Source organism: Rousettus aegyptiacus, unplaced genomic scaffold (genome assembly GCF_014176215.1).
Source record: "Rousettus aegyptiacus isolate mRouAeg1 unplaced genomic scaffold, mRouAeg1.p scaffold_m13_p_2, whole genome shotgun sequence".
Classification (NCBI taxonomy): Eukaryota; Metazoa; Chordata; class Mammalia; order Chiroptera; family Pteropodidae; genus Rousettus; species Rousettus aegyptiacus.
This window is the reverse complement of record NW_023416295.1, coordinates 119,383,118-119,406,373: the sequence shown is the minus strand read 5'-3', so window position 1 is coordinate 119,406,373 and position 23,256 is coordinate 119,383,118. Positions and strand designations below refer to the sequence as shown.

General features: G+C 35.9%; 2 protein-coding genes across 4 annotated transcripts in view; one reads left to right on the top strand and one right to left on the bottom strand.

The window, feature by feature from the left end:
- The window catches only part of IRAK3 (interleukin 1 receptor associated kinase 3), a 74,480-nt gene that overhangs the window by 1,147 nt on the left and 50,077 nt on the right, over positions 1-23,256 (top strand). The gene's annotated exons all lie outside the window — the stretch shown is intronic.
- On the bottom strand, positions 1,224-21,979 carry TMBIM4 (transmembrane BAX inhibitor motif containing 4). Its single transcript, XM_016139928.2, has 7 exons — positions 21,734-21,979; positions 11,964-12,072; positions 10,867-10,972; positions 7,674-7,707; positions 5,645-5,762; positions 2,389-2,434; positions 1,224-1,837 (listed from the first exon to the last, which is right to left on the bottom strand). The coding sequence occupies exons 1-7, from the start codon at positions 21,828-21,830 to the stop codon at positions 1,631-1,633; spliced, it is 717 nt and encodes a 238-aa protein (XP_015995414.2). The 5' UTR covers positions 21,831-21,979; the 3' UTR covers positions 1,224-1,630.

Below are 23,256 nucleotides of genomic sequence, written 5' to 3'. Positions count from 1 at the left end.
TTAGACTTGCTTTCTTTAAATAAATTAAATTCTTATAGAGCAAGCAAATTTCTGTCTTATAGGTTAACCATATAAAATCTAGGCATCTCTCCTCAAAATACATGTTCACATTGCATTTTAAATTAGAGAAAGCTCACTTTCACTTGTCCAAATTGACTGCATCTTGCTTACTATACCAGGCCAAGGCTTTTGAATAGATACTTGGTATCAGAAAAGAGGAAAAGAACTTATGAAAATGTCTTGGTGTTATATATAGGCCATAATTCACTATTACTAATGCTTTAAAAAACTGAGTCATAAACTGCATTACTGATAAAAAAAAACTATTTTAACCTAAGTTCCTCATCGGTTTGTATAAAAGCAATTCTAACAGAACAAATGGCTTGGTATATTTAAAAATCCTTAATTCATTCCCTCATTCATACATTTCAGTATGCAGTATGTACTCTGTGGTAGGTGCTATGGCAGGTACACAAAGATCTTCAGTCTCCAGTGTTAACCCCTGATGAAAGTATGAGGCTTAAGGGTCAAACTAGACATTGCTTCTGCCCTCTCAGAGACCTGGAAGGATTCTGTGGGACTGGAGGCACAGGGATAGCTCTGATACCTGACAAGAAGCCGCAGGTTCTCCATATCAAAAGCATACTACACTATGGATACCAGCCAGTGAGGCCCCTGCACTTGGGCCTCTCCCATAGAACCCCTAACCTGCATAATCGCTTAGTAAAGACAAGGAAGGGATTCAGATGGTGACCCTATGTTGTCTAGGTCCTAGATGATTGGAACTTCAATACAAAGCTCCACACAAAGATGGAAGGAACAAGCAAAAGAACCTAAGTTCCCAGTTGCTCCAAAAAGGTCCACAGTCTGGAAGCTTGAAAGTCCAAAATCGAGGTGTCGTCTTGTCTGATGTCTCATAAAGTCTCTCTTCCTGGATCACAGACTGAAACTGACCATGGGAGATAGGATAAGGGATATCTATGGAGTGTCTTTTTTAAGAGACATATAGGGAAAAACTGAGTTTCTTAATTTTGTATTAACTACTTTTTAAGAGGAATTTTCACTCAAAAGGCTTATCAGCTCTTAGTTCTGCTTCTGTAGATATGCTTCCTGCATAGGCCATATTCATCTTCCCTTTTGCTTGTTCAGTTATAAATGTAACCGCCTATATCCCCCAGCGTTGTAGCCGCCAACCCCTCGATAGACACACGGACCACCAGAAATCAGTGAGTTATAGGAAACGCACTCTTTATTCAGCCAGCTGGGTCTGCCAGGGGTATGCAGACCGCAAATTAAGCAGCTCCAAAATGGATAGGTACAGGGTTTTTAAGCCCTAAAGCCCTATACTTTATCCAGTTTGAATACACAAGTCTATTTTTCTTCTTTTTACTGTCAACCCACTGGTCGTTTGTGCAAGCAGGGGGTACAGAAGCAGAAAGCCAATCAGCCTATGTCAAATAAGTTCTATATAAGCATGTGGCAAGGGAGCTCTGGGCCTAGATATTCAGAGTGCTATTTCCTTGGGGACTATTAGCGTAATAAAACTCTCAAGTGTTCCCTCATTTGTTACCAGTCTAATTTTTGCAACTTTTCCAGAACACTTTTATAATTAGTTTTATATTTTTTTTAATCACTTTTTATTAACTGCTTCCAAAAACCGTAACAAGTGCAGGAATAGATTGATGATATCCAAGTAGACGTTGATGGCAGCTAATACATACTCTTCAGGTGACAGCTGATGCATCAGTGAGTGTGTGTCATAGACAATGAATCCACAGAAAAGAAGGGCTCCTCCAGCAGCCACGACCAATTCCACTGTCTCATTATAAAAGAATAACTAGGCAAAAGATTAAAGTAACAAGTTTATATTTAAAAGAAGTATTAATAATAAAGTTACTTGCTCTTAAGTTACATATACTACGTACATATTTAATAATGCTGTATTACTATAAATAGGAATGTTAAAAGCAGAAAAAAGTAAAGCAAATTTACCCTTGCTTATGTAAGATGAAAGGATGAATGGATGAATCAATGACTATCCCTCTCTCAAATTACCCACTTGACTTTGAACAGTAGCATTACAAGTATAAACTAATTTCAAAAAAAACTTTTTTTTTCAGAATTACATGTGCTAATTGGAGATTAGCAATTACAAATAAGGCCCTCTAAGTATTTTAACTCATTTGTTCATCTTTTTTTCAATAAATAATATTAACATAAGACCTTGCTTTTTTGAAAGATAATTTTATTATCATTTCATACACAAATGTTCCAGATAATTATAACTAAGTGTCCTATCATAAGAGTATACCTGTTATAGCTTTTTGAGATTATTTATATAGACATAGCCAGAATTATATTTCAAGTTATCATTCTAAAACAACTCACCTTCAAGATTCCTGACAAGCACAAAATCCACAAAACAGCAAACAGTCTATAAAAACAAAATAATATTGTTCTTTATAAAAAACTTTGTAAACTCATCCAAATATTTCCTGAAAAAGTAAATCCATCCTGATATTTGTCAAAGAATAATTGAAATATAAGAATTCATAAACATACAATGAATACTGTAGAATATCCAGAAATTAAAAGAACAGCTATCTATTCAACATTTGTTTTTATGGTGTATGAACTCATTAAGAGTAACATTTTATTTAAGTTTTCAATTAGAACACACAAAAATATTGATATAAGTACTCTCTACTTTATTCTGATGTATGATAGTACTTAATTATGTATATAAATTTACCACTGCTATAATTTTATGAGCTGACTAAATACATATCTGCTGCTTTAGGCCCCAAGTAAGTACAAAGGCCAAATTTATCCTCCCTCCTTAAATAAAAACCAGACAAAATATTAGAAACAATCATTTTCAGACACTAGACAGAAAGCAGCACAGGACAGTGATTCCTGCGATAAGGGAAACAAAGGAGATGAGCTCTACAACTAACCCAGGTAGAGAGAGTTTCCAGGCCACAGTGTAGGCACAGGAAACCATATGGACCCTTGCGGTATCCTTGAGTATGAGGAGATAAGAATTCCAGGTTGAAAGAGGCCAACGTGGCTCAAATTTGTTGGGCAAAGTTCCAAAGAGGAGAGCTCTGATGACATGCAGAGGGTTCCCCTCAAGTCTTTAGCTGAGTACTGATCAATGCATACATGTGAGGAAGTGACAAAGGCTGGGAACTCAACCATGTTAATAATCACATTAAATGTAAATGATCCAACGATACCAATTAGTAGCAGAAATAGATTGGATTTTAAAAAGCAAGATCCCACTATATGCTGCCTACAAGAAAACTACTTTAACAATAAAGAAACAAATAAACTAAAAAGGGGGGAAAAAAGCTACACCACACTAAATCAAAAGAGAGCCAAGGTAGCTACACTAACAAAGCATAGTTCAGGGCAAGGACATTACCAGGGATAATCCCTTCATAATGATAAAGAGGTCATTAAAAGGATGTGACAATCCTAAATCTATGCATCTAAAACTACAGCTTCAAAAAACATGAATCAAACTTATAGAACTGACAGGAGAAATATACCAATTCACATTTGTAGTTGGAGAATTCGACATCATTTTCATATTAATTGTTAGAATAAGCAGGCAGAAAATTAATAAGCATACTGAAGACTCGAACAGTACTATCAGCCAATTTGACCGAATTGACATTAAACACTCATCCAATATTAGCAAAATATACATCTTCTAGTGCACAAAGAACATTTACCAAGATACCACAAAACCTCAATAAATGCAAAAGGACTGAAATCATAAAAATGTTCTTTAACAACAGAATTAAGTCAGAAATTAAATATACATTTATATTATAACCAGCCCTCAGTTCTCTTGCTGGATACATCTAGCATATCTATATTAGATGAAGTATCTTGCCACCTCATACTATAGATCCTTCAGAATTTAAAGGGACTCAGGACTTGCTTTTTCATACTTAAACCCTAGAGAAACTCCAAAGCTTCTGTGCCAAGAAGTATGGGAAGGTAGGATTAAGAACTGTAGAGCATCTGAGATTTTACCTTACTTGCAAGTGAAGAAGTTAGCCTGGCACAATTTCATGGATGTTAACAGAAGACATGTGACTCCTAGGTCTGAGGTGAAAAACAGTTTATTTCAGCAGTAGATGAAGAACAGGCATAGTAGATAGGTGTTGTAGGAATAAAGAAATGAGAGAGCTATAAGGATAGAAGACTGAAGAAAGAAAAGTGGGACGTTGGCATTAAAATTTCAACAATGGAACAATCCCTAGTGATGACAAGGTCCACTGTGGCCATGGCAGGGAAATGAAGGTTGCTGAAGTAGAAAAGGTCCAGAGATATTAAGAGGCCAAGGTGATGGATGGGCTTAACATGTAGTTTGGTGCTAAAGTCCTTAAAGAATGAGGGAGACTTGATCCAAAAGGAAATCAATGTCAGTAATGAAGAAGGGTAGGAAGTATATAACCAGAAAGTATAAGCCTTAAAGCAATGAATTTTCACCATACTGAAGGAATAATGAAAGTAGCACTAAGGGATTGAAGTAGTTTTCAACAGTAACCCACCCACCCCAGGCTACATAGAGTGTGGAAGAATAAATGGCTAGAGAAAAGTATTCTCAGAGAGGAATCAAGTTTCAGCTGATAAGAGAGAACATATGATGAAGAGGCTGAAATATAGAGGAAATTGTTTATCAGAACAGGAATTCTAGAGACTTTAGTAGAATGGATGGGAAAGAGGCAGGCAATTGGAGATTGGGATGGGAAGAAAAAGAGAGTAAATCTTCATACATACCACATAAATATGTATGAAACACCCCTCTCCACAAGGAAACGTATAAAAAATGTTGCCTCTCCTTAAATCAAGCTCCATTCTAATAAAACCACTTATGCGTCTTGCACAATTATCAGTGTTGGCTAACCAACTATATTTTATCCCAATAGAGATTTCTGGTAATCTGGATTACAAGAAAAAAAAAGGGGGGTGGGGTGGGGAGGAAGTTCTGCAAGAGTAGACTTTTGTAAATTTTTAGTGTTGTAACGGGAAAAACAGAAAATGGTTGGTGATTATGTGGCAACAGAAAGCCTTCTTGACTTAGAAAAGTGTCTGCATTCTTACCAGGTAAGGACAACACAGTACCATTATCCTAATACAAAAAAGATCATTCCATGTACCTATTAGTTTGAAGAAAGATATAGGTTAATACAGATAGATCAAAAAACTTTTAAGGTTCATGTAGACATCTCCAACACCTCACTTCCACCACAAAGATATGGTCTTGGTAACATTTATGTTAAGACAAAGAGCTAAAGGATTTGGGCAAATTCCATACCATTCATAAAGCATACAAGCCTAGCCTCTCTAGAAAGCTAATTTTTTTTTTTTTTTTTTTTTTTTTTTTTTTTTTTTTTTTTTTTTGCATTCATTCCCTTTCAATACAGAGGGGAAACAAAGGATTAGAAGCCACTTCCCATCTCATTATATGTTCTGGGAGGTTAGGGCCTGGCCTCAAAATTCAAAGAGATGACTTTCCATTACTCACTGTAAAAGACAGTATCCAAAGCTAACAGTACAGCACTTCTATCATAACTACCTATAATATTAAAAGTATATCTATGATAGCCACAAATATATAACTTACCCTGCTCCAAATTTGCTGAAATCTCTTTTAGATTGCAGAGTATATACAGTCAAACCAAGAATTACTGCAGTAGTCAGTATAAAAGCTTGTAGAATAATATATACATCATAGAAAGTAACTGTAAAATTAAAAAACACTGATTAAAAATACATATGAACATATACAATATAAAAAAGCTTTTTCTGGGATTTAGCTTCAATACTTTATTATCTCCTGACTACTTGATAATAAAAACAATTATGAAAAGATTCCTTATTCAGCCTTCACTATTGATTGGTACAGTAAAACCACACCTAAAATGCAATCAATAGGCTCCAAAATCTTCATTCATACAAAATAAGGAGGTCACATTTTTATCAAATTAAAGAAATGACTGGAAAGATATGACACAGCCAGCCAGCGAGAAGTTTCTGGGATATGCTGGAACGGTTCTCACCCAATCCCTGTTCCAGCTGCAGTTTATCACCACCTGTGGTGATTACCCACTATGACTTAGATATCAGTAGGGATGATTCTGGGTCCTGTGGCTGGCTGGGAAAGCGTGGATGGTATGCAGTTATTCTAGCAATCACTTGGTTAAATCAAAGAAATGAGGCAAGAAAAGTGTTGGGGCTGTCCGATGTTATCTGACATTCACCAACCCTGCAGAGAACAAAAATCAACCACTATCTGCTTTTTATCCAAATCCGTGTTACCTTGGAGCACATTACTGGGGTTTTATTGAATATATACCAAATTCTATCCCATAATTTTAGAATAACCTTCTTGATTGACTATGGCTATTGTAATATAACTGTTTATAACATTTTAAGAGAATGATGTTATAACCTCTTTAAAAGAAGTGCTTTGAACCCAAAACCATTAAGTAATTTTTAATTTTTGAGGGACTAATTATCCAAGTTCTTTCTATTCCTAAATGCCACATTATTGGAATTTATTTATGCTGTTACACGATTAGGAAAGTGAACGCAGAAAAGATAAAACATGAAATCACTTTTGCTTCTTGTCAGTAATTTGTTTAAAATTAAATGGAAACGATATTATAATTAATGAGGAAAGTGATGTTCTCAGATCACCCCATCTATGTATTTCTACCTCCAGTTCCTATATCCCTGAAATAAATCTCTCCTACATATCTCACAAATGGTAGGAGCTGGGGAGGGCAGAGATGGAATTGATAATAACATTAATAGTAAGTAACATTAATAGATAACAATAAGTAAATATTAATACATAATCCTATGTTAAGAAATTTCAGTCCTGTTTATTTTAGTAGTTACTATTATTTACTTACATTCTAATTTGTTTATAAAAGGAAGAAGTGATGACCAAAGAATACGTAGATTCAATAAAACTGGCACAGAAAGGTTAAAAAACCACTGAGAAAACTGGACAAGATAAATATATTAGCCATAAATATTAACAGTTTACTGTTATTGAGAGTAACAGTTAATGCTACCCTGTTTGATACCCCAGATTAATCATTTTGAGACAATCAGAATTTTTATTGTTAATAAATCATGGCATTTTTTACTTGAGGCATTACACAGGGTACATCAAGTAATTATAACAGACTCTTCCTTTCAAACACATACTTAATACTAAATACAAAACAAATTACTCATTTCTTGTGGGGCAAATCTGATAATATATGAGGAAATAACAATAAAGTACAGTTCAAAGTAGGCCATTCAAGAGTGAGCTTATGATGAAAGAATATAGTTCGTATATATGGTAACAGTTTCTCTATGATCACTTTAAGTTAGGAAAAAGATTAGCTATGGTTGTCTTATTTTTATAAATGGATAAACACAAAAGAATATTTTTGTCCATTCCTATTGTTTTTCTAATTCTTTTCCTCTAAGCTCAGTTGAACTATGCAAAGTATAAACATTTAATTTTTGCTTATATTTTAGAAATTTTTTAACCTATGCCATATTTTTAAAATGACATTCCATGACATTAAGCTTTAGCTCCAAATACCTTTTTACCCAGAATACTTATCTACTTATCTACAATAATGGCTTACCAACAACGGCCACACTCAGAGCTTGCAACAGTGTCTAAGAAAAAGAAATTAAAATTACATAAACGCACATAAAACGTATACTGTGTCATGTACATGTTCTAATTTCTAAGAGTTCAATGTAATTCCATATACATGATCTCATTTTAGCTTCACAACAGCCTTGTGCAGTATGTGACAAATAATAAGCCCACTGTAATGAAAATGAGATCTCAATGTATTGAATGAAAATATTTAGCTTCTAATTGTGATCCCGGCAGTCAAACTCTAAACTTTTTCTATCTGTAACAGGAAGATTATAGAAGTAATACAGAACATTATTTTTCTCACTGTATAATATGAATAAAAGTGAAATTGCATATCATGTGCACATTTATAAAAACAACTATCTCACGAACATAGGAATATTAAATATTGATATTAAATTACTAATGATTAATTTAATATTAAACATTTAGGTAGTACTTTGGTGTGGCAGTCTTAAAACTGTTTCCTAATATTCAATCTCTCTTTCTTCCCAAGAACAGAATTTTTACCTGGACAAATAGCTGCTCAGATTAAACATTACATTTTTCAGTATCCCTTGCAGCTAGATTTGGCCACAGGACTATATTCTAGCCAACAGAATATGAGCAGAGATGTGCACAACTTCTAAAAGCAAAGAGGCTTGCTCTCCCCTTTCTCTTTTTATGTTTTTAAAATAATTGGATGGAATGTGGATGTGTTGGTGAGCATCTTATACCATGCAACACTTTAGAAAAGTCTGCCATAGCAGGTGCCTGGGCCCTTGACAACTTCACTAGTCATTCATATCGTTGATATGAAAGAGAAATAAACCATTGTTTAAGACATTGTTACTTTGTCATTGTTTAAGCCATGTCACAAGTAGCTGAACTCATACGCTAAATAAAAGATTTAGGGATATTGAGCTTTATGCTCTAGCTTCTCTTTCCTCTTAATTACATATCTTTATTTTGTTTTATATGCTTACTCTAGTTAGAGTTTTATCAACCATCCGAGGGACCATATCATAAAAGCAAAGCCAGAAGTAACTAACAGCAGTGGCTGTATAATCATAATCATGCAGAAGCATTCCCTATAAACCTCCACTACCTGAAATCAACAAATCATCAGAACCAGGGCAAAAATGGTATTAAAAATTGTACAGAGATGTGGAGGCAATAAAGCCACTGCCAAATTTGTTATAATGTTGTTAGTAGTGTCAGGGAAATGGTATCCCAAGATGACAAAAATATTTTTTCTGAACAATATGATTATACTACATCCTTCATATTTGTGACATGATTTTAGGTAAGAAATCCTACCCCATACTAAAGTTTCTGAAGGAAAAAGAACAGTATAAGCAGGAGAAAAGAAAAGACTAGGAAAATAATACTATTACAAAATGCCCCCTTTTAAATGTGTGTACACACACTCATGCACACAAGCACACGTACATGCCTCGTAAGGCGAAGTAAGCTCCACCTCCTTTCTTATTTTGGTGGAGTAGGACAAAATGATCTAGAATCAGAGGTCTCTGAGTAATTTGGAATGCATTTTACATAGTTCCTTATTTGTTAAACCATTCTTAGTTATGGACATGATCAATAGTTGGAGCAGTAGTGACCATCTTGCCCATAGCATTCGATGCTTTTCTAGTGGGTCTTCTCCCCACTGGGCAAAAGTTGGTCCATACCATTTTCATACATAGAAATCAATCATAGTATTTCTAAAAGGAGACTGGCAATATGTAGAGCTAAAGAGGAACTCCATATGATGCTGTTTCATTTTGTACTTCCTCTTTCTCTCCTAGGACACAGCTGACTGGGACAGAAGTTAGCATCTAACCGAGGGGCTGCCCACCCATATATTGGCTAACAACCAACAACGTGATCTGTTAATTAGCTGTGCCAATCAGATTCTTCCTCACATAGGAATCTAAACTCAAAAGAATGAAGCAATAGTAGCAGGAGCTAAAGCTAAAAGGTTAATGAACCATATGAGACCAACGATGAGCCATATAAAAAACAAAGATAGTAAAGGAGAAAACTGTGTTAGGACAGCTGTGAGGTAGAAAGAGATGTAATGGAAGAAGGGTGAAGAGACCACAAATTCTTGTTATTAAATTCCCTACAATAGCATCATTTCTAGACTCTTCCTCGAGGTTCCTTTTCTTGAGGCCTTGGGTTGGGTTGCTAGATTCCTAAACTCTTATATCTTTAAAATAAATTCGCTGCTACTTGAGATAAATTGGGTTTAGGGTTTTGATACCTGAAAAACAGACCAGCCAAAGATTTAAATGAATCACCTTCCCTATAACTGAAACTTCCAAAGTCATGAGCTTTTCTTTCATCATATTAACATAAATATCAGAATTCATAAGCTTTCTTTAAAGTGTTTTAATCTGATAATTAGCATTTAAATCTTATTTGACCATAAATATTCTTGATATTATCAGTTTGAAATGTTCTGAAGCAAATTTTTAGGTCAGAACCCAAATCATATTGGATATGAGAATCAGAAAAATAATTTTAAAAATATGTAACTTTAGCCTTACCAATGCATTCTGGTCATATTCGAAGATTGGGTTTTGATAGGTAGTAGTCTGGGTTTTAATAGTCACAACTATCTCAACAAATGACTTAAACCTGAGATCCCCCAACTATGATTTTGAAACAGACAGTAAAGCACATCAGTTGGGGGAAAAAAAGGTCCTTTAAAAGAATGAAGTCATAAGATAAAAATAACACCGAGGAGTTAATCATAAAGATTTCAACTTAAGGCCTATGAAATTAAGGCCACAATATAATTTTTTTCCCAAGAAAATCACAGAATATTAGTGGTATAAAGTATTACGGGGATAATCTACTTTAATATTTTCATTTTACATTGGCTACAGAAAGGCTAAATGCCCTGCCAAATGTCACATAACCAGACAGTGACAAAGCCAGGTCATATGATTCCAATTCATTATTTTTTCCACTATATCATAATATTGACAGCAAAAAATTGACAAAGTTTAAAAATTCTTATAGACTGGGAGATTTTTAGTAATTTTTTAAATCTTTGAATTTTTAAAAAACTCATTAATTCTGCTACTCCTGTATATATGCATTCAATTAAATAAATTTAAAACTCAGGAATAAATGTTAAAGCAAAGGTCAATATCAATAAATGATATTGTCAAAATACTCACAAATCCAAAAAGCAGGTACAGGTTAAGGGGATGCTTATATCTGTTTAAAGTCAATGCTGAAATGAAACCCAAAGATCCAACTGCAAACACCACAAGTAAGGCAGGACTGAAAGACAAAATTCAAAGCAGTTTCAAGTTTAAAAATAGCATAAATAGTATTATCCAATTTAATAAAACGTGTCTATTGTGTGGATTTATGAAAGTACAGAAAAATAAAATCTAAAAGGAGCCACATCAAACTGTCAAATTATTTTTCCATCTGAGAAACTTGAGGAGTGTGAGGTGGGCCAAAGCAGCAAGACAAAGAGCCCACCATGAATGAGGAAGGCTTCTCTCTTTACTTCGTGAACTTCTATCATATTTGGATAATTTTGGCAATTGGCATGCTGCTTTTTTAACTAAAATACAATAAAGAAAAACTATTAAATAATAAATTTTATACCTAACTACCTTTTTAGGGTATTCACTATAATTCCAATTAAAGAACTAGACCCGAAATAGCAAACTAATAATTCAAGATTCCCCTTCTGTAGGGAGAAAGAGGATAGAAATTGTCTGCTCCTAAGAAAATATTTATTTCTTATTTTTCCTTTCTTTTAATATAAAGAATCTGTATTACTTTTAGCCATGGAAATAATTGTTTTGAAGGTCAGATCTTAAACAAACTGGATGAATCATATGGAGCTCCTTTCAAAACATTCCAGTGAAATCATCCTAGTTATGAGCCAACACTAAGGTAAATTAAACACATATTTATTAAGTACCCTTATTTTTCAAGCACTCTCTTAGGCTTTGGAGACAGGACATAAATCTGATAAAAGAAAAATAATTAAGACTTAAAAAGTCTGTACATAGTAAAAATTCTTACTACTCCAAGAGATAAGGGTTTAACCCTTACAAAACTGTAAGCTAAAGAGTTCAGAGGTAAATACTATGTTGTAGAACATTTTCTTTATCAAAACTAATCTTATTTACAAGAGTTAATACTAAAACTTTTTACATTGTAACACCAAAAGTTAACAGAAAGAAAGACCTTTGCTTTTAATATGCCATTTTGATCATATACAGTGGCTGAAAATGATTCAGAATCATCTTACCTTCCATGTACAAACGTCCGTATAGACTCGAAGTATAAAAAAAATGCAGATGTCACTGTAGTTAAGAGAACTTGAAAAGAAAGGATGCTGTAGACTTTTCTTAGAAAGGCTAAAAGAGAGAAAAAAATACACATGATTATTAAACATCATAGAAAAGCAAGATAGAATTTCTTAGAAATATTAAATTTTTATATGTGTCCTTAAATCTTAATCCAAATAATGTAGTCTGTAACTAAAACTTAAAAAAAGAAAATGCTTCCAAAGAAATAAAAATTTGTAAGTGGTAACTATCCTCCAAGAAGCATGAACTTAAAAAAAAATTAAATTAATGGGCCAGAATATAAATGTTTTCATCAAAATAAAAAGTACTGAACACATGTTTGTAAACAGCAACATACAACAAAACAAAGATTAAAAACAGAACATTTTCAAACAATAATATTGTCTTGAAACAAATGTAGGAATAGAAAGCATATTACATATAAATTTATTACACAAATTTATAAAGAAATCTTAATTTCCATTTAGTATAAATTTTCCCTTTAAAAGGCAAACAATATATAAACTTATTTTCACTCACCTATTGTATTTCTCACCTACAGTACCTCTGCCTCTAGTTTCTGTACAATAAGAAATTCTTACTTTTAGAATATTTTATTAACATCCATAAATTAACTCCAAAGAAGACTTTCATTAAAGTCTTCCAATACACAGATAATATAAATAATACACTGAACATCCAACTTACCATGGACTTCAAAAATAAAACATTAACACTTCTTACCTCCTCTATGTAAACGTACACAATAACATCCTTCTCCCCTCATATCCTTAACTAACTGCTAACTATAAAGATTCAGCCTTTCTAACTTCCCCAATATTAATTAAATGGTCTTCCTCAAGTTCCCAAGGGACCCTAAATATACTTCTAATCACTTTATTTTATAATTGATAAGCCTACTTGTCCTTCACTCCCATTCAACTACTAGGACTAAAAGTTCTCTAATATGAAACATGTCTTATTCACATTCATACCACTAGCATCCAGCCAAATAAATTTATATTGAATTAATGAAAGGTGAATTTAGCTGGTTACGGAAAAGGAAGGATATATACCAGGGTGTCAATAATGGTTTTCTTTGAGCAGTATGGCTGAGGACAATTTTCATATTCGGCTCTTTGTGAATCTGTTTTTTTATATATCACCAATAAATATTGCTTTAGTAATAAAAAAAATTTTATAGAAACCTGTGCTAAGGCAGTAAATTCATCATAAAAATAATCCTCATGCAGATATTCCAGATAACCGCTTTTCCTATACTCTTTAAAAATGAGACCTTAAATCCCAGGAAAAAGCAAACTTTGACACTTATTTTGAATAACTAATATAAAAAGTGGCAAAGGATATACACAGACAGATAACAGGGGAAAATAGAGGATTGACTATGAAAAGAAAATAAGCCCAAGAGCAATATCTTCTGATTTTTTTTTTTTTTTTGAGTTCTGATTTCTCTCCTCCTTGACATCTCAAACCGAATAGCCAGAACAGGAACTCTTCATTTCTATCCAGATCTGTCCTTTACCCAGTCTTCTCATCAGTAACCAGCATGAACATCCACCAAACTAAAAATCTAAGCGTCATCTCTGATTACCCTCCCTCTTCCCAATCCACCACCAACTACCGTGGCTTCTACTTGCAAAGTAGAACATATGCACTTCTTTGGTTCCATCTGCTACTTTTTCTAGTCAAAATCTATGTGATCTTGCACCTGGACTATTAGATTAGCCTAACTGGTCTCCTGACTGTCCACCTAATTCATTTTCCACAGACGGAGCTGTCAGAGTGATCTTTTTGTGAAATAAACCACATCCTGTGGCTCTTAATGGTTTCCCTCACACTTAAAATATAATTTAAAAGCTTTTAGGGGGTCTACAAGGCCCTGCATGATACAGAACCTTTCCAACTTCATCTCATACCACTTTTTCTTTTCCTCACATCCTTTGCCCACGCTAGCCACCTTTTCCATTTCCCCAAATGCCAAATCCTTCCTGCTTCTGTACCTTTGCCCTCTGCCTAGAATGCCCTTATCCTTCTTTCTGCAGAATGGTGATTTATGTCTATAATTTTTATTATATGTCTACAATAATATGTCTAAAATTTTTGACATTCCTTTCAAGTGACATTCCTGTCAAAAGAGTCAGGCAGAAGTAGCAGTGTGTATTTTATCTAATGAAGTGAACCTTAATAAGAATCATAGAAGACTCACAAAGTTTTTAAAACAATTTTATTGGCAAAAATACCATCAAATTATGCTTGTTGTACTACTGGGTATTGGGTATGTAGGTATAATTTGTCTCCTTTTAGTTCCAAAGTCTTCAGGAGGGTCTTGGCTTGCATGTAGAAGAAAAATAATAATAATAATTTGTGGACAGAGGGAAGACTGTAGTGGCTTAAAATATGACTACCTTCAAAAGATGGAAACTAAACCCCTCCCCTTTGTGGTAGCCGCCAGCCCCCGACAGATACACGGACCACCAGAACTCAGTGAGTTATAGAAAACACACCCTTTATTCAACCAGCTGGGTCTGCTAGGGGTACACAGACCCCAAATTAAGCAGCCCCGAAATGTAGAGGTACCGGGTTTTTAAGCCGTAAACCCCATTCTTCATTCTGTCTGAACAAAAAGGTCTATTTTTCTTCTATTTACTACCTGTCAACCCACTGGTGAGTTGTGCAAGCGGGGGTACAGAAGCAGAAAGCTTACTGTTAGAATATTATGTTCCTATGGGTGATAGCCTATGTTCCTATGGGCGATAGCCAAGCAGTAATTTTCCAGCCAGCACACCTTAAGTGTGGATTGCTTATTGACCTGCTTCTAATGAATAGAATAAGGGAGATGTAATGGTGTGTGTGATTACCATGACAAGGTTATAAAAGGCACTGCAGCTTCCTCATTGGTCTCTCACTTGCTCTGGGAGAAGCCAGCCACCATTTCATGAGGACAATCAAGCAGCCCATGGAGTGAGTCATGTGGCTAGGAACTGGGGCTTTCTGTCCATAACCATAGCAGATCTTCCAGCCCAGTCGAGCCTTCAGCTGATTGCAGCCCAGCCTATATCTTGACTGGAATCTCTGAGCCAGACAGAACTACCTAGCTAAGTTACTTCCAGATTCCTGACTCAGACACTATGTGAGATAATAACTATTTGTTGTTTTAAGCTATTAAATTTCGAGGTAATATTTTATAAAGCAATAGATAACTAATACACCCGCTAGACCCTTCTCATGCTACATAACTGCCATCTCCTTTCCATGACCATTCTTTAAAATAGCTGCCACTTTAAACCTTCGGGTCTATTCTATCGCTGTTTCTTTTCTTCAGAGCACTCATCACAGCTAGTAGTCTATACGCTTAGGTCTTTAGAATCTGTCTCCCCTGCTCCCCCAAATGATAACTCTTGAGGACTAAAATATTGTCTGATCACTGCTATATCCTTAATATCAGTACAAAGTCCAATAAAGTTTTGTAAGTAAAGGAAAATGCTCATCTTTGCTCACATAGCTAAAGAAATGCAAATTAAAACATGATAACATTTGTTACCTACCACATTACGGCCCATGGACCGAATCCAGTTCACCAATTGTTTTTGTAAGTAAAGATTTACTGGGCACAGTCACACTCATTTAGTGTCCTCTACAGCTGCTTTTGCACTACAATGGCAGAGCTGAATAGTTGTGACAGAGATTTTCTTACCCCCATAAAGCTGAAAATATTTAAAATTTGGCCCTTTGTAGAAACTGTTTGCCAACCCCTGATCTACCAGACTGCCAACTATTAAAAACCTTGATGATACTCAGAGTTGGTGACAATACAAAAAAGGTACCCTCATATATCTTTTTGCTGGAAAGTCAAAGGTGCACTCTCCTTGGAGGGTAGTTGATGATATCAATCAAATTTAAAATATACGTACTCTTTTGACCCCATAATTTCACTTCTAACAATGTGCCCTAGAGCAATACCTGCAGAAATTCACAAAGATATGGATGGATGTTTCCTAAAGCATTACTTGAAGGAGTAAAAAGAAAGAAAAGTAACCTAAATAAAAAAAAAAAGAAAACAACCTAAATATCCATCAAAAGGGATGATTAAATTAGTTATGGCATGATTAAATTAGTTATATTATGGAAGACCACTGCAGTTAAAAAGAAATATATTAAGTGAAAATACCAAGTTGTAGAAATGTATAATATAATCCCATTGATTGTAACATGCTCCTGAGTCTATAAAATAGTATTTTAGTGTTTCAAAAATATACATATAGCATATTACTAAAAGACTCATTTAATAGACTATCATATATTACATATCTATTATAACTAGCTATATAAACTAGCTTAATGGGCACTGTACAAGTGCTCAGGGTAGAGACTGTACTCAGAAATTCTCTCCAAAATTTTCTGTAGCTTCATGGTTTATTGTTTTTCACCAACGAGCCTTGACATTTTTTTTCCATTTTTGAACACTCTTCTTTATTTTCTTTTAACTTTTAATCAAGTTTATTGGGGTAACACTGGTTCATACAATTATATAATTTTCATGTGTACATTATCATTTGACATCTGTATATTCTATTTTGTTTACGACCCAAAGTCCAGTTTCCTTCAGCTACCATATATTTAATCCCCTTTACCCACTTCACCCTCTCTCTAAAACCTATATTTGACTCCCTTTACCTCATCTACCTTCCTTCTACTCCCCCACTCCACTAGTAATCACTAGTCTATAGTCCATGTCCATGAGTCTCTACTTGTTTGTCCTGTTCATTTGTTGCTTTTAGGTTTGTATCCCACATATAAGTGATATCATGTGATTTTCTACTTTTTCTGTCTGGCTTATTTCGCTTAGCATCATTATCTTGAGGTCCATCCAGGTTGTCGCAAATGGCAGTATTTCATCTCTTCTTATGGCTGAGTAATATTCCATCGTATATTTGGACCACAGCTTCTTTAGCCAATCATCTATCATAGGACACTTTGGTTGCTTCCATGTCCTGGCCACTGTGAATAATGCTGCTATGAACATCAGTGTGCAAGTATCTTTTCAGATATGGGTATTTGGGGTAAATACCCAGTAGAGGGATTGCTGGATCATATGGTAGATCAATTCTTAGTTTTTTGAGGAACTTTCATACTGTTTTCCATAGCGGCTGTACCAATTTGCAGCCCCACCAGCAGTGTATGAGGGTTCCTTTTTCTCCACTTCCTCTCCAACATTTGTTATTACTTGTTCTGTTGATTATAGCTCTTCTAACAGGTGTGAGAAGGTATCTCATTGTGGTTTTGATTTGCATTTCCCTAATAGCTAGCGATGCTGAGCATGTTTTCATATAATTGTTGGCCATTTATATGTCCCTTAGGGAGAAGTGTCTGTTCAGGTGCTCTGCCCATTTTTTGATTGGATCATTTGTATTTTTTTGTTGTTGTTATTGAGTTGTATGAGTTCTTTGTATATTTTGTATATTAGGCCCTTATTAAAGGTGTTGCTTGCAAATATATTTTCCCATTCGGATGGTTCTCTCTTTACCTTACTGACAGTTTCTTTTGCTGAGCAGAAGCTTTTTAGTTGGATGTAGTCCCATTCATTTATTTTAGCTTTTACTTCCCTTGCTTTTGAGGTCAAATTCATAAAATCCTCTTTAAGTCCAAGGTCCTTGAGTTTAGTTCCTATGTTTTCTTCTGTGCATTTTATTGTTTCAGGCCTTACATTCAGGTCCTTAATCCATTTTGAGTTAATTCTGGTGTGTGGTGATAGACAACAGTCTAGTTTCATTCTTTTGCAGGTGTCTTTCCAGTTTTCCCAGCACCATTTATCGAAGAGGCTTTCCTTTCTCCACTGTATGTTTTTGGCTTTTTGTTAAAAATTATTTGCCCATATAAAAATGGGTTTACTTCTGGACTCTCAATCTGTTCCACTGTTCCGTGTGGCTGTTTTTCTGCCAATATCATGCCATTTTGCTTACTGAAGCCTTGACATTTTTTATATGTAATGTTCCAAAAGTATTTTCCAGAAAATGTACACATTAAAAGCAGCTTAATTTGCTTTAAAAAAGATTTAGATGTTTTTGTTTTACCTCTTAGTAAAGGACTAGAGAACCACTTTTTAATACTGATGTAGTCAGCTTACTTACCAGCCTAATTACCAGGGCTCCTAAGTAAAATGCTCCTGAGTAATTTAAATATTCATGAATGAACAAGTATTTATTGAATTTCTGGTATTTCAATCAGCATTGTTATAGTGATATGAGATATAGAGAAGTAAATCATGTATAAGACTAATTCTTTAAAAATAGTCTACATATGCAGACATGTGGAAAGAGAATTCATTAGGGACTATGAAACCTGGTTTGTGGTCCCCCAGCCTCATTGCAAATAACTGTTATTTTAGATAAGTGTTTTGAAACTTAGTTTTCTATAAAACATAGGTGTATATTATCTCAGTAATTGTAATTCCAGGAAAGAGGACAATATTGTTAGTACAAAATTTTTTTAGCATTTTCATATATCCAAACCCAGCCCTCCATTGGGATTCCACTTCCTTCTTGAAGCTTTCCTAGATTATTCCAGTTCACACACTCTCACTTCCTTCCCTAAACTCCCTCTAGACTTGGCACTTTAGAATTTAATTAAATTGCTTTCACAGATTAGTTTGGCTACTGGCCAAACTAACACCTTAAGGACAGCAACTGTGACTTCCAAAACTTTAATTTCTTACTGCCTTTACATGCACTACAAAGGGATTGCTTTAAACAAATGTAGTTTATTTATTAAATGTATATTAATAATTCAAATGTTTCCTTAATGGTAATACCTTAAGATTGCTAATGAATGCTTTCTATTCCGCCTCTACAGAAATTTAATTTCCTGCAATGGCTTCCATTTCCTATCCTTGTCCTTCCCTAAAGGAACTCATTCTCTTTTTCACTTATGGAATCAGCAGAGACCTCCATCCTCCCTCTGGCTTCTCTGAGATAGCCAAGAGTTCTTATCCCCTCCCAGTACTTGCAGTACTGGTTCTTAATTACTCTAATGTTTCACATTGCCACTGTCTACTTCTTGATTGGATGGAATCTGAGAATGCCTTATTGCTTTAAAAAACATAAACTAAAAAGCTGAGTTTTAACACCAGTCCTCCCAAAACTCTTTGAAAAAACTGAAGAGAGAACACTTCTGAATTCATTCTATGAGCCAGCATTATTTCAATACAAGAGCCAGCATTATTCCAATACCAAAGCCAAAGACACCACAAGAAAACTAAATAGCACTATCCTTAATGAATATCAGTGCAGATATCCTCAACAAAATACTAGCATGCAAACTCCATGGAGAAAGAAGCTTCTGCGCCTGGGACCCTCCCAACAGACCTCGCCACCTTATATACTCTTCATCTGGTTGTTCATTTTTATCCTTTAATAAACTGGTAAACAAAAGTGTTTCCCTGAGTTCTGTGAACCACTAACAAATTACCAAACCTGAGGAGGGAGTCATGTGAACCTCTGATCTGTATCCAACTCAGACAAAGGTTGTAGGTAACGTGGACACCTACTACTTGCAATTAGCATCTGCAGTGGAGTGGGAGCAGTCTTTGGGCCTGAGTCCTTAACGTGTGGGATCTGACACTATTTCCAGATAGTGTCAGAATTCAGTTAAATTGTAGGACACCCAGCTGGTGTCACAGAGAATTGCTTGGTATAGGGGGAAACACCCACATATTTGGTCACCAAAAATGTCAGAAGTGAAGTGTTCTTCATGAGAAGTAAAGGAGAAACACAGGAGGAAGTACTGGGTTTTTCCCCACGGAAAAACTGATGTTTTTAACTAAAACACATTTGATCCAGCCATTCTACTTTTAGGTATAGATATTTGTACACCTACATTTATAGCAGCATTATTCATATGCGGTGGAGGCCACGAGGCAACCTGGCAACCTAAATGTCCACCAACAGATGAATGGATAAAACAAAATTTGTTTTATACATGAAGTGCAATGTTACTCAGCCTTAAAAAGGAAGGAAATTCTGACACATTGTATAACACGGACACACCCTGAACACATGCTAATAGAAGCAAGCCAGCCACAAAAGACAAATACTGCATGATTTCACTTATATCTAGAATGGCCAGATTCATAGAAACTGAAGACAGAAAGATAGTTGCCAGGGGTTGGGAAGGGAGGGCAGGAGAAATGGGAAGTAGTTTTGTAACAGTGTAAAAATGCATTTCAATAACATCTTTGTTCACCTCTAAATATGTTGTTATGGTTACTGGTATCTACTTCTCAGTAAGTCAGCCCCAAGGACAGGGCACTGAGTGATATCTCCAGATGCTAGCTGTCTAGGAGAAAACAGCTCCCAAGGCTCTCAAGAAGAAAAATAAAACAACATTGCCTCCGGAATATAGATAACAAATTGACCACCAGAAACCATATTTCTCTGTGTTAGATATTAACCACCAACATCTGCTTCTATAGTAATCTGCTTGCTTACATAATAAAGGCCCACCAGGCTGTGGGTTTAGGCTTTATAATCTGCCTCCTCTAGAGGCTTGGGGCTGATTCTCTAATGGGGAGAACAGTCACCGGCCGGTTAATAAAGGCTCATAATTAATCTCAATTAGCTCCGTGGGTCTCAAATTTGTACGCGCCACCAACAGTTTGAGTAGTTTCAGTTTTGCAAGATGGAAAAAGTTCTGGAGGTTGGTTGTACAATAATGTGAAAACACAAACTCCAGTACCCTTAAATATGGTTAAGATAGTAACTTTTTAATGATAACATGTAATTTTCCTACAATTTAAACATTTAATTAAAACCAAAAACTGAGTTCACTTGTCAAAATAATTCTAAAATTCAATTCCAGAAATACAAATGCTAGAGATCAAGAGTCTTAATGCATCAGATCTTCCTAATTCCTTTTCCAAAACAAGTAAATTCCAGCTGCCTGGACAAGATGAAAATCTAGGGCAGCTTCTGTGGTCAACTAGCTGAACTAAAGGGGACAATGAATTCCACTTATGTGAAACTGAGCATTTCACATGTAGAATAATTTCTGCCCACTGGATACTACATGTTAAAACTAATATGGCATTCTGATTGACTTAGAAAGCTTCCATTTCCAGCAACTGCCTCAATAATATTCAAGCCTATGTTGAGTTCTAAGTCCTGCAAAGAGAAAATAGTGAACTAGGTATGGTCCCTGCCCTCCCTCACAGATTTTAGAAACCAGCAAAGAGACAAAGAGAAAAATAAAATGCGTTCGCACGCCCTAAAGCAAAACCATCTAAGCATTTAATTCCATGCAGGTGTGCCGTCACAATGACCACACGATAAATTTATTTTCACCTTAAAAATAACCTTTAGTTACTTTCAATTTGCCAAACTAAGGCTGCTGAGGTTTTCACCTGTCCGGTGCTACGCGGAAGAAGACAAAATTAAGGAAGTATGGCCTCCAGTTTCGATTCTGAGCACACTCTAAGTCCCTGTGTCGCGGAGGGCGGTCTTCCTCCAACTCCCGAAGGAGGGCGCCCTCCCCTGGAGGCCGGAGAGCAGGGAGGACAAGGGCCTTCCCTCCCCAGTCCTGGAGACCCGCGCTCTTTTCCCCAGCGCAGACGGGAGCGCACGCTCACTTTTAAGCCGAAAATCTGCCTCTGGAGGCTGAGTGCGCAGCAGCGCCGACCAGGGGTGACCGGGAGAGGCCGAAGGACGGGGCTACGTACCCATTCGGATGTGCACACTGGAAGAGGCCACGCAGCTGCCGTAGTTGAAGTCATCCTCGATGGAGAAGCGGGGGTAGCGGGGATCCGAGTCGGCCATAAAGGCAACAGAAGTCCTAGGTTACGCTGCCGAACAAGGACAGCGCGCCAGATGCCAGTTGCCCTCCAGCCCAGTTCCGGGTGAAGCGATGAGGCCGGAACTGGCGGAGCCACGCCCGCGCGGCGAAGCCGAAACAAATCGACGAGCTCAGCTCGAAAATTAAGTTAGGCTGAGAGAAAGGTTACTTCTGGCTCCGGAGGAAGAGAAGACTAGTGACGCGCTCAGCGTCATCTGAAGGGAAACTTCTCGGATTTTTCTCAACGAGCTTTTTAAAACCTCGGACTTGGAGAGTTGCGGAAAGCGATAGAGGCGAAGTCCCATTCATCCAGACATTGTACAAAATTTCATGTGCTTCAATCATCACATCGGGGGTGTATTTTTAATTCCATTATTTTTAACAATAACAGCGATCCATAAATTTGGGCAGTTTCTGTAAACCGGGCTTTCTGAATGAGAACGCTTTATTCTGGAACACAAGTAGGCGTCAACCAGAGAAGAATGGAGTGACCTGGATAGATTCTCGAGACCAACGTCTGCGGGGGCGCGCGGGGAAGCTCAGTGGGAGTACGGTACAGATGGCAAAGAATAGGCTGGAGAGATAAAGGCCAGATCCTTCTATGCCAAATTTAGAATACACTGGAGAGTGTTCTGCTCAAAGGCAAGAAAGAGAGGATAGTGTTGTGTTAATCTAAAGGAAATGATGGTGGCAAATTCGATGGATCAGTGAATATTCATGGTGTTGCTATCATACAAAGTTGAAGTGTAGATATACCTAAAGTAATGTCATCCCAGGGTCCCTTGAAATTTTTTGGCGAGTTTACTTTGGTCAACCCACATTTGCCCAGTCCCCACTTTTAACCACATAACACTCAAGAGACTTAATGGAACTTAGAATAGCTGCGGAACTGTCTTATTCTGAAACTAAATGGTTAAACTTGATATTATTGGAAGCGTTTGTTGAAAGAACTAACCTCACTTTAATAAACATAAACCAAAAAAAGCGCCCTTTTATAACTTAACAGACATTTTACAAGCATACTACTTATTTTAATATAAAGTCTTAACGATAGGGCTTCTTGTATAGGACAAACAAGTTAAACTGGGAACTCATCACTTTATTGACTAAAAAGTTTATTGACTACCTCTTACCAAATACAAAAAGTAAATTCCATATGGATTGTAGACCTAAATGTGAAAGATAAAAGTTCTGAGAAGATAATATAGTACCTTGCATGATGATTGCCACAAAGATAGATGACTATGACTCCCCTGCTACACCCCATCCTCAACAAGCCCCTAGGGAATTTTTTTTTTTTAAGAATTATGATAGAAATAAGCACTCGTGGAACCAAGAAAGAAATTATTAAGTTGGTGAGATTTTAAATGGCTTCGCGGAGTATTTTAGTTTGCTTGGGCTGTCATAACA

Excerpts from the sequence above, each read along its gene's own strand:
- TMBIM4 (XM_016139928.2), bottom strand. The coding sequence starts at position 21,830 with ATGGCCGACTCGGATCCCCGCTACCCCCGCTTCTCCATCGAGGATGAC. Across the intron at positions 10,973-11,963 it reads CGGACGTTTGTACATGGAAG|TCCTGCCTTACTTGTGGTGT; the intron begins GTAAGATGATTC and ends TTTGTCTTTCAG. Across the intron at positions 1,838-2,388 it reads GCTTGTCAGGAATCTTGAAG|TTATTCTTTTATAATGAGAC; the intron begins GTGAGTTGTTTT and ends TCTTTTGCCTAG.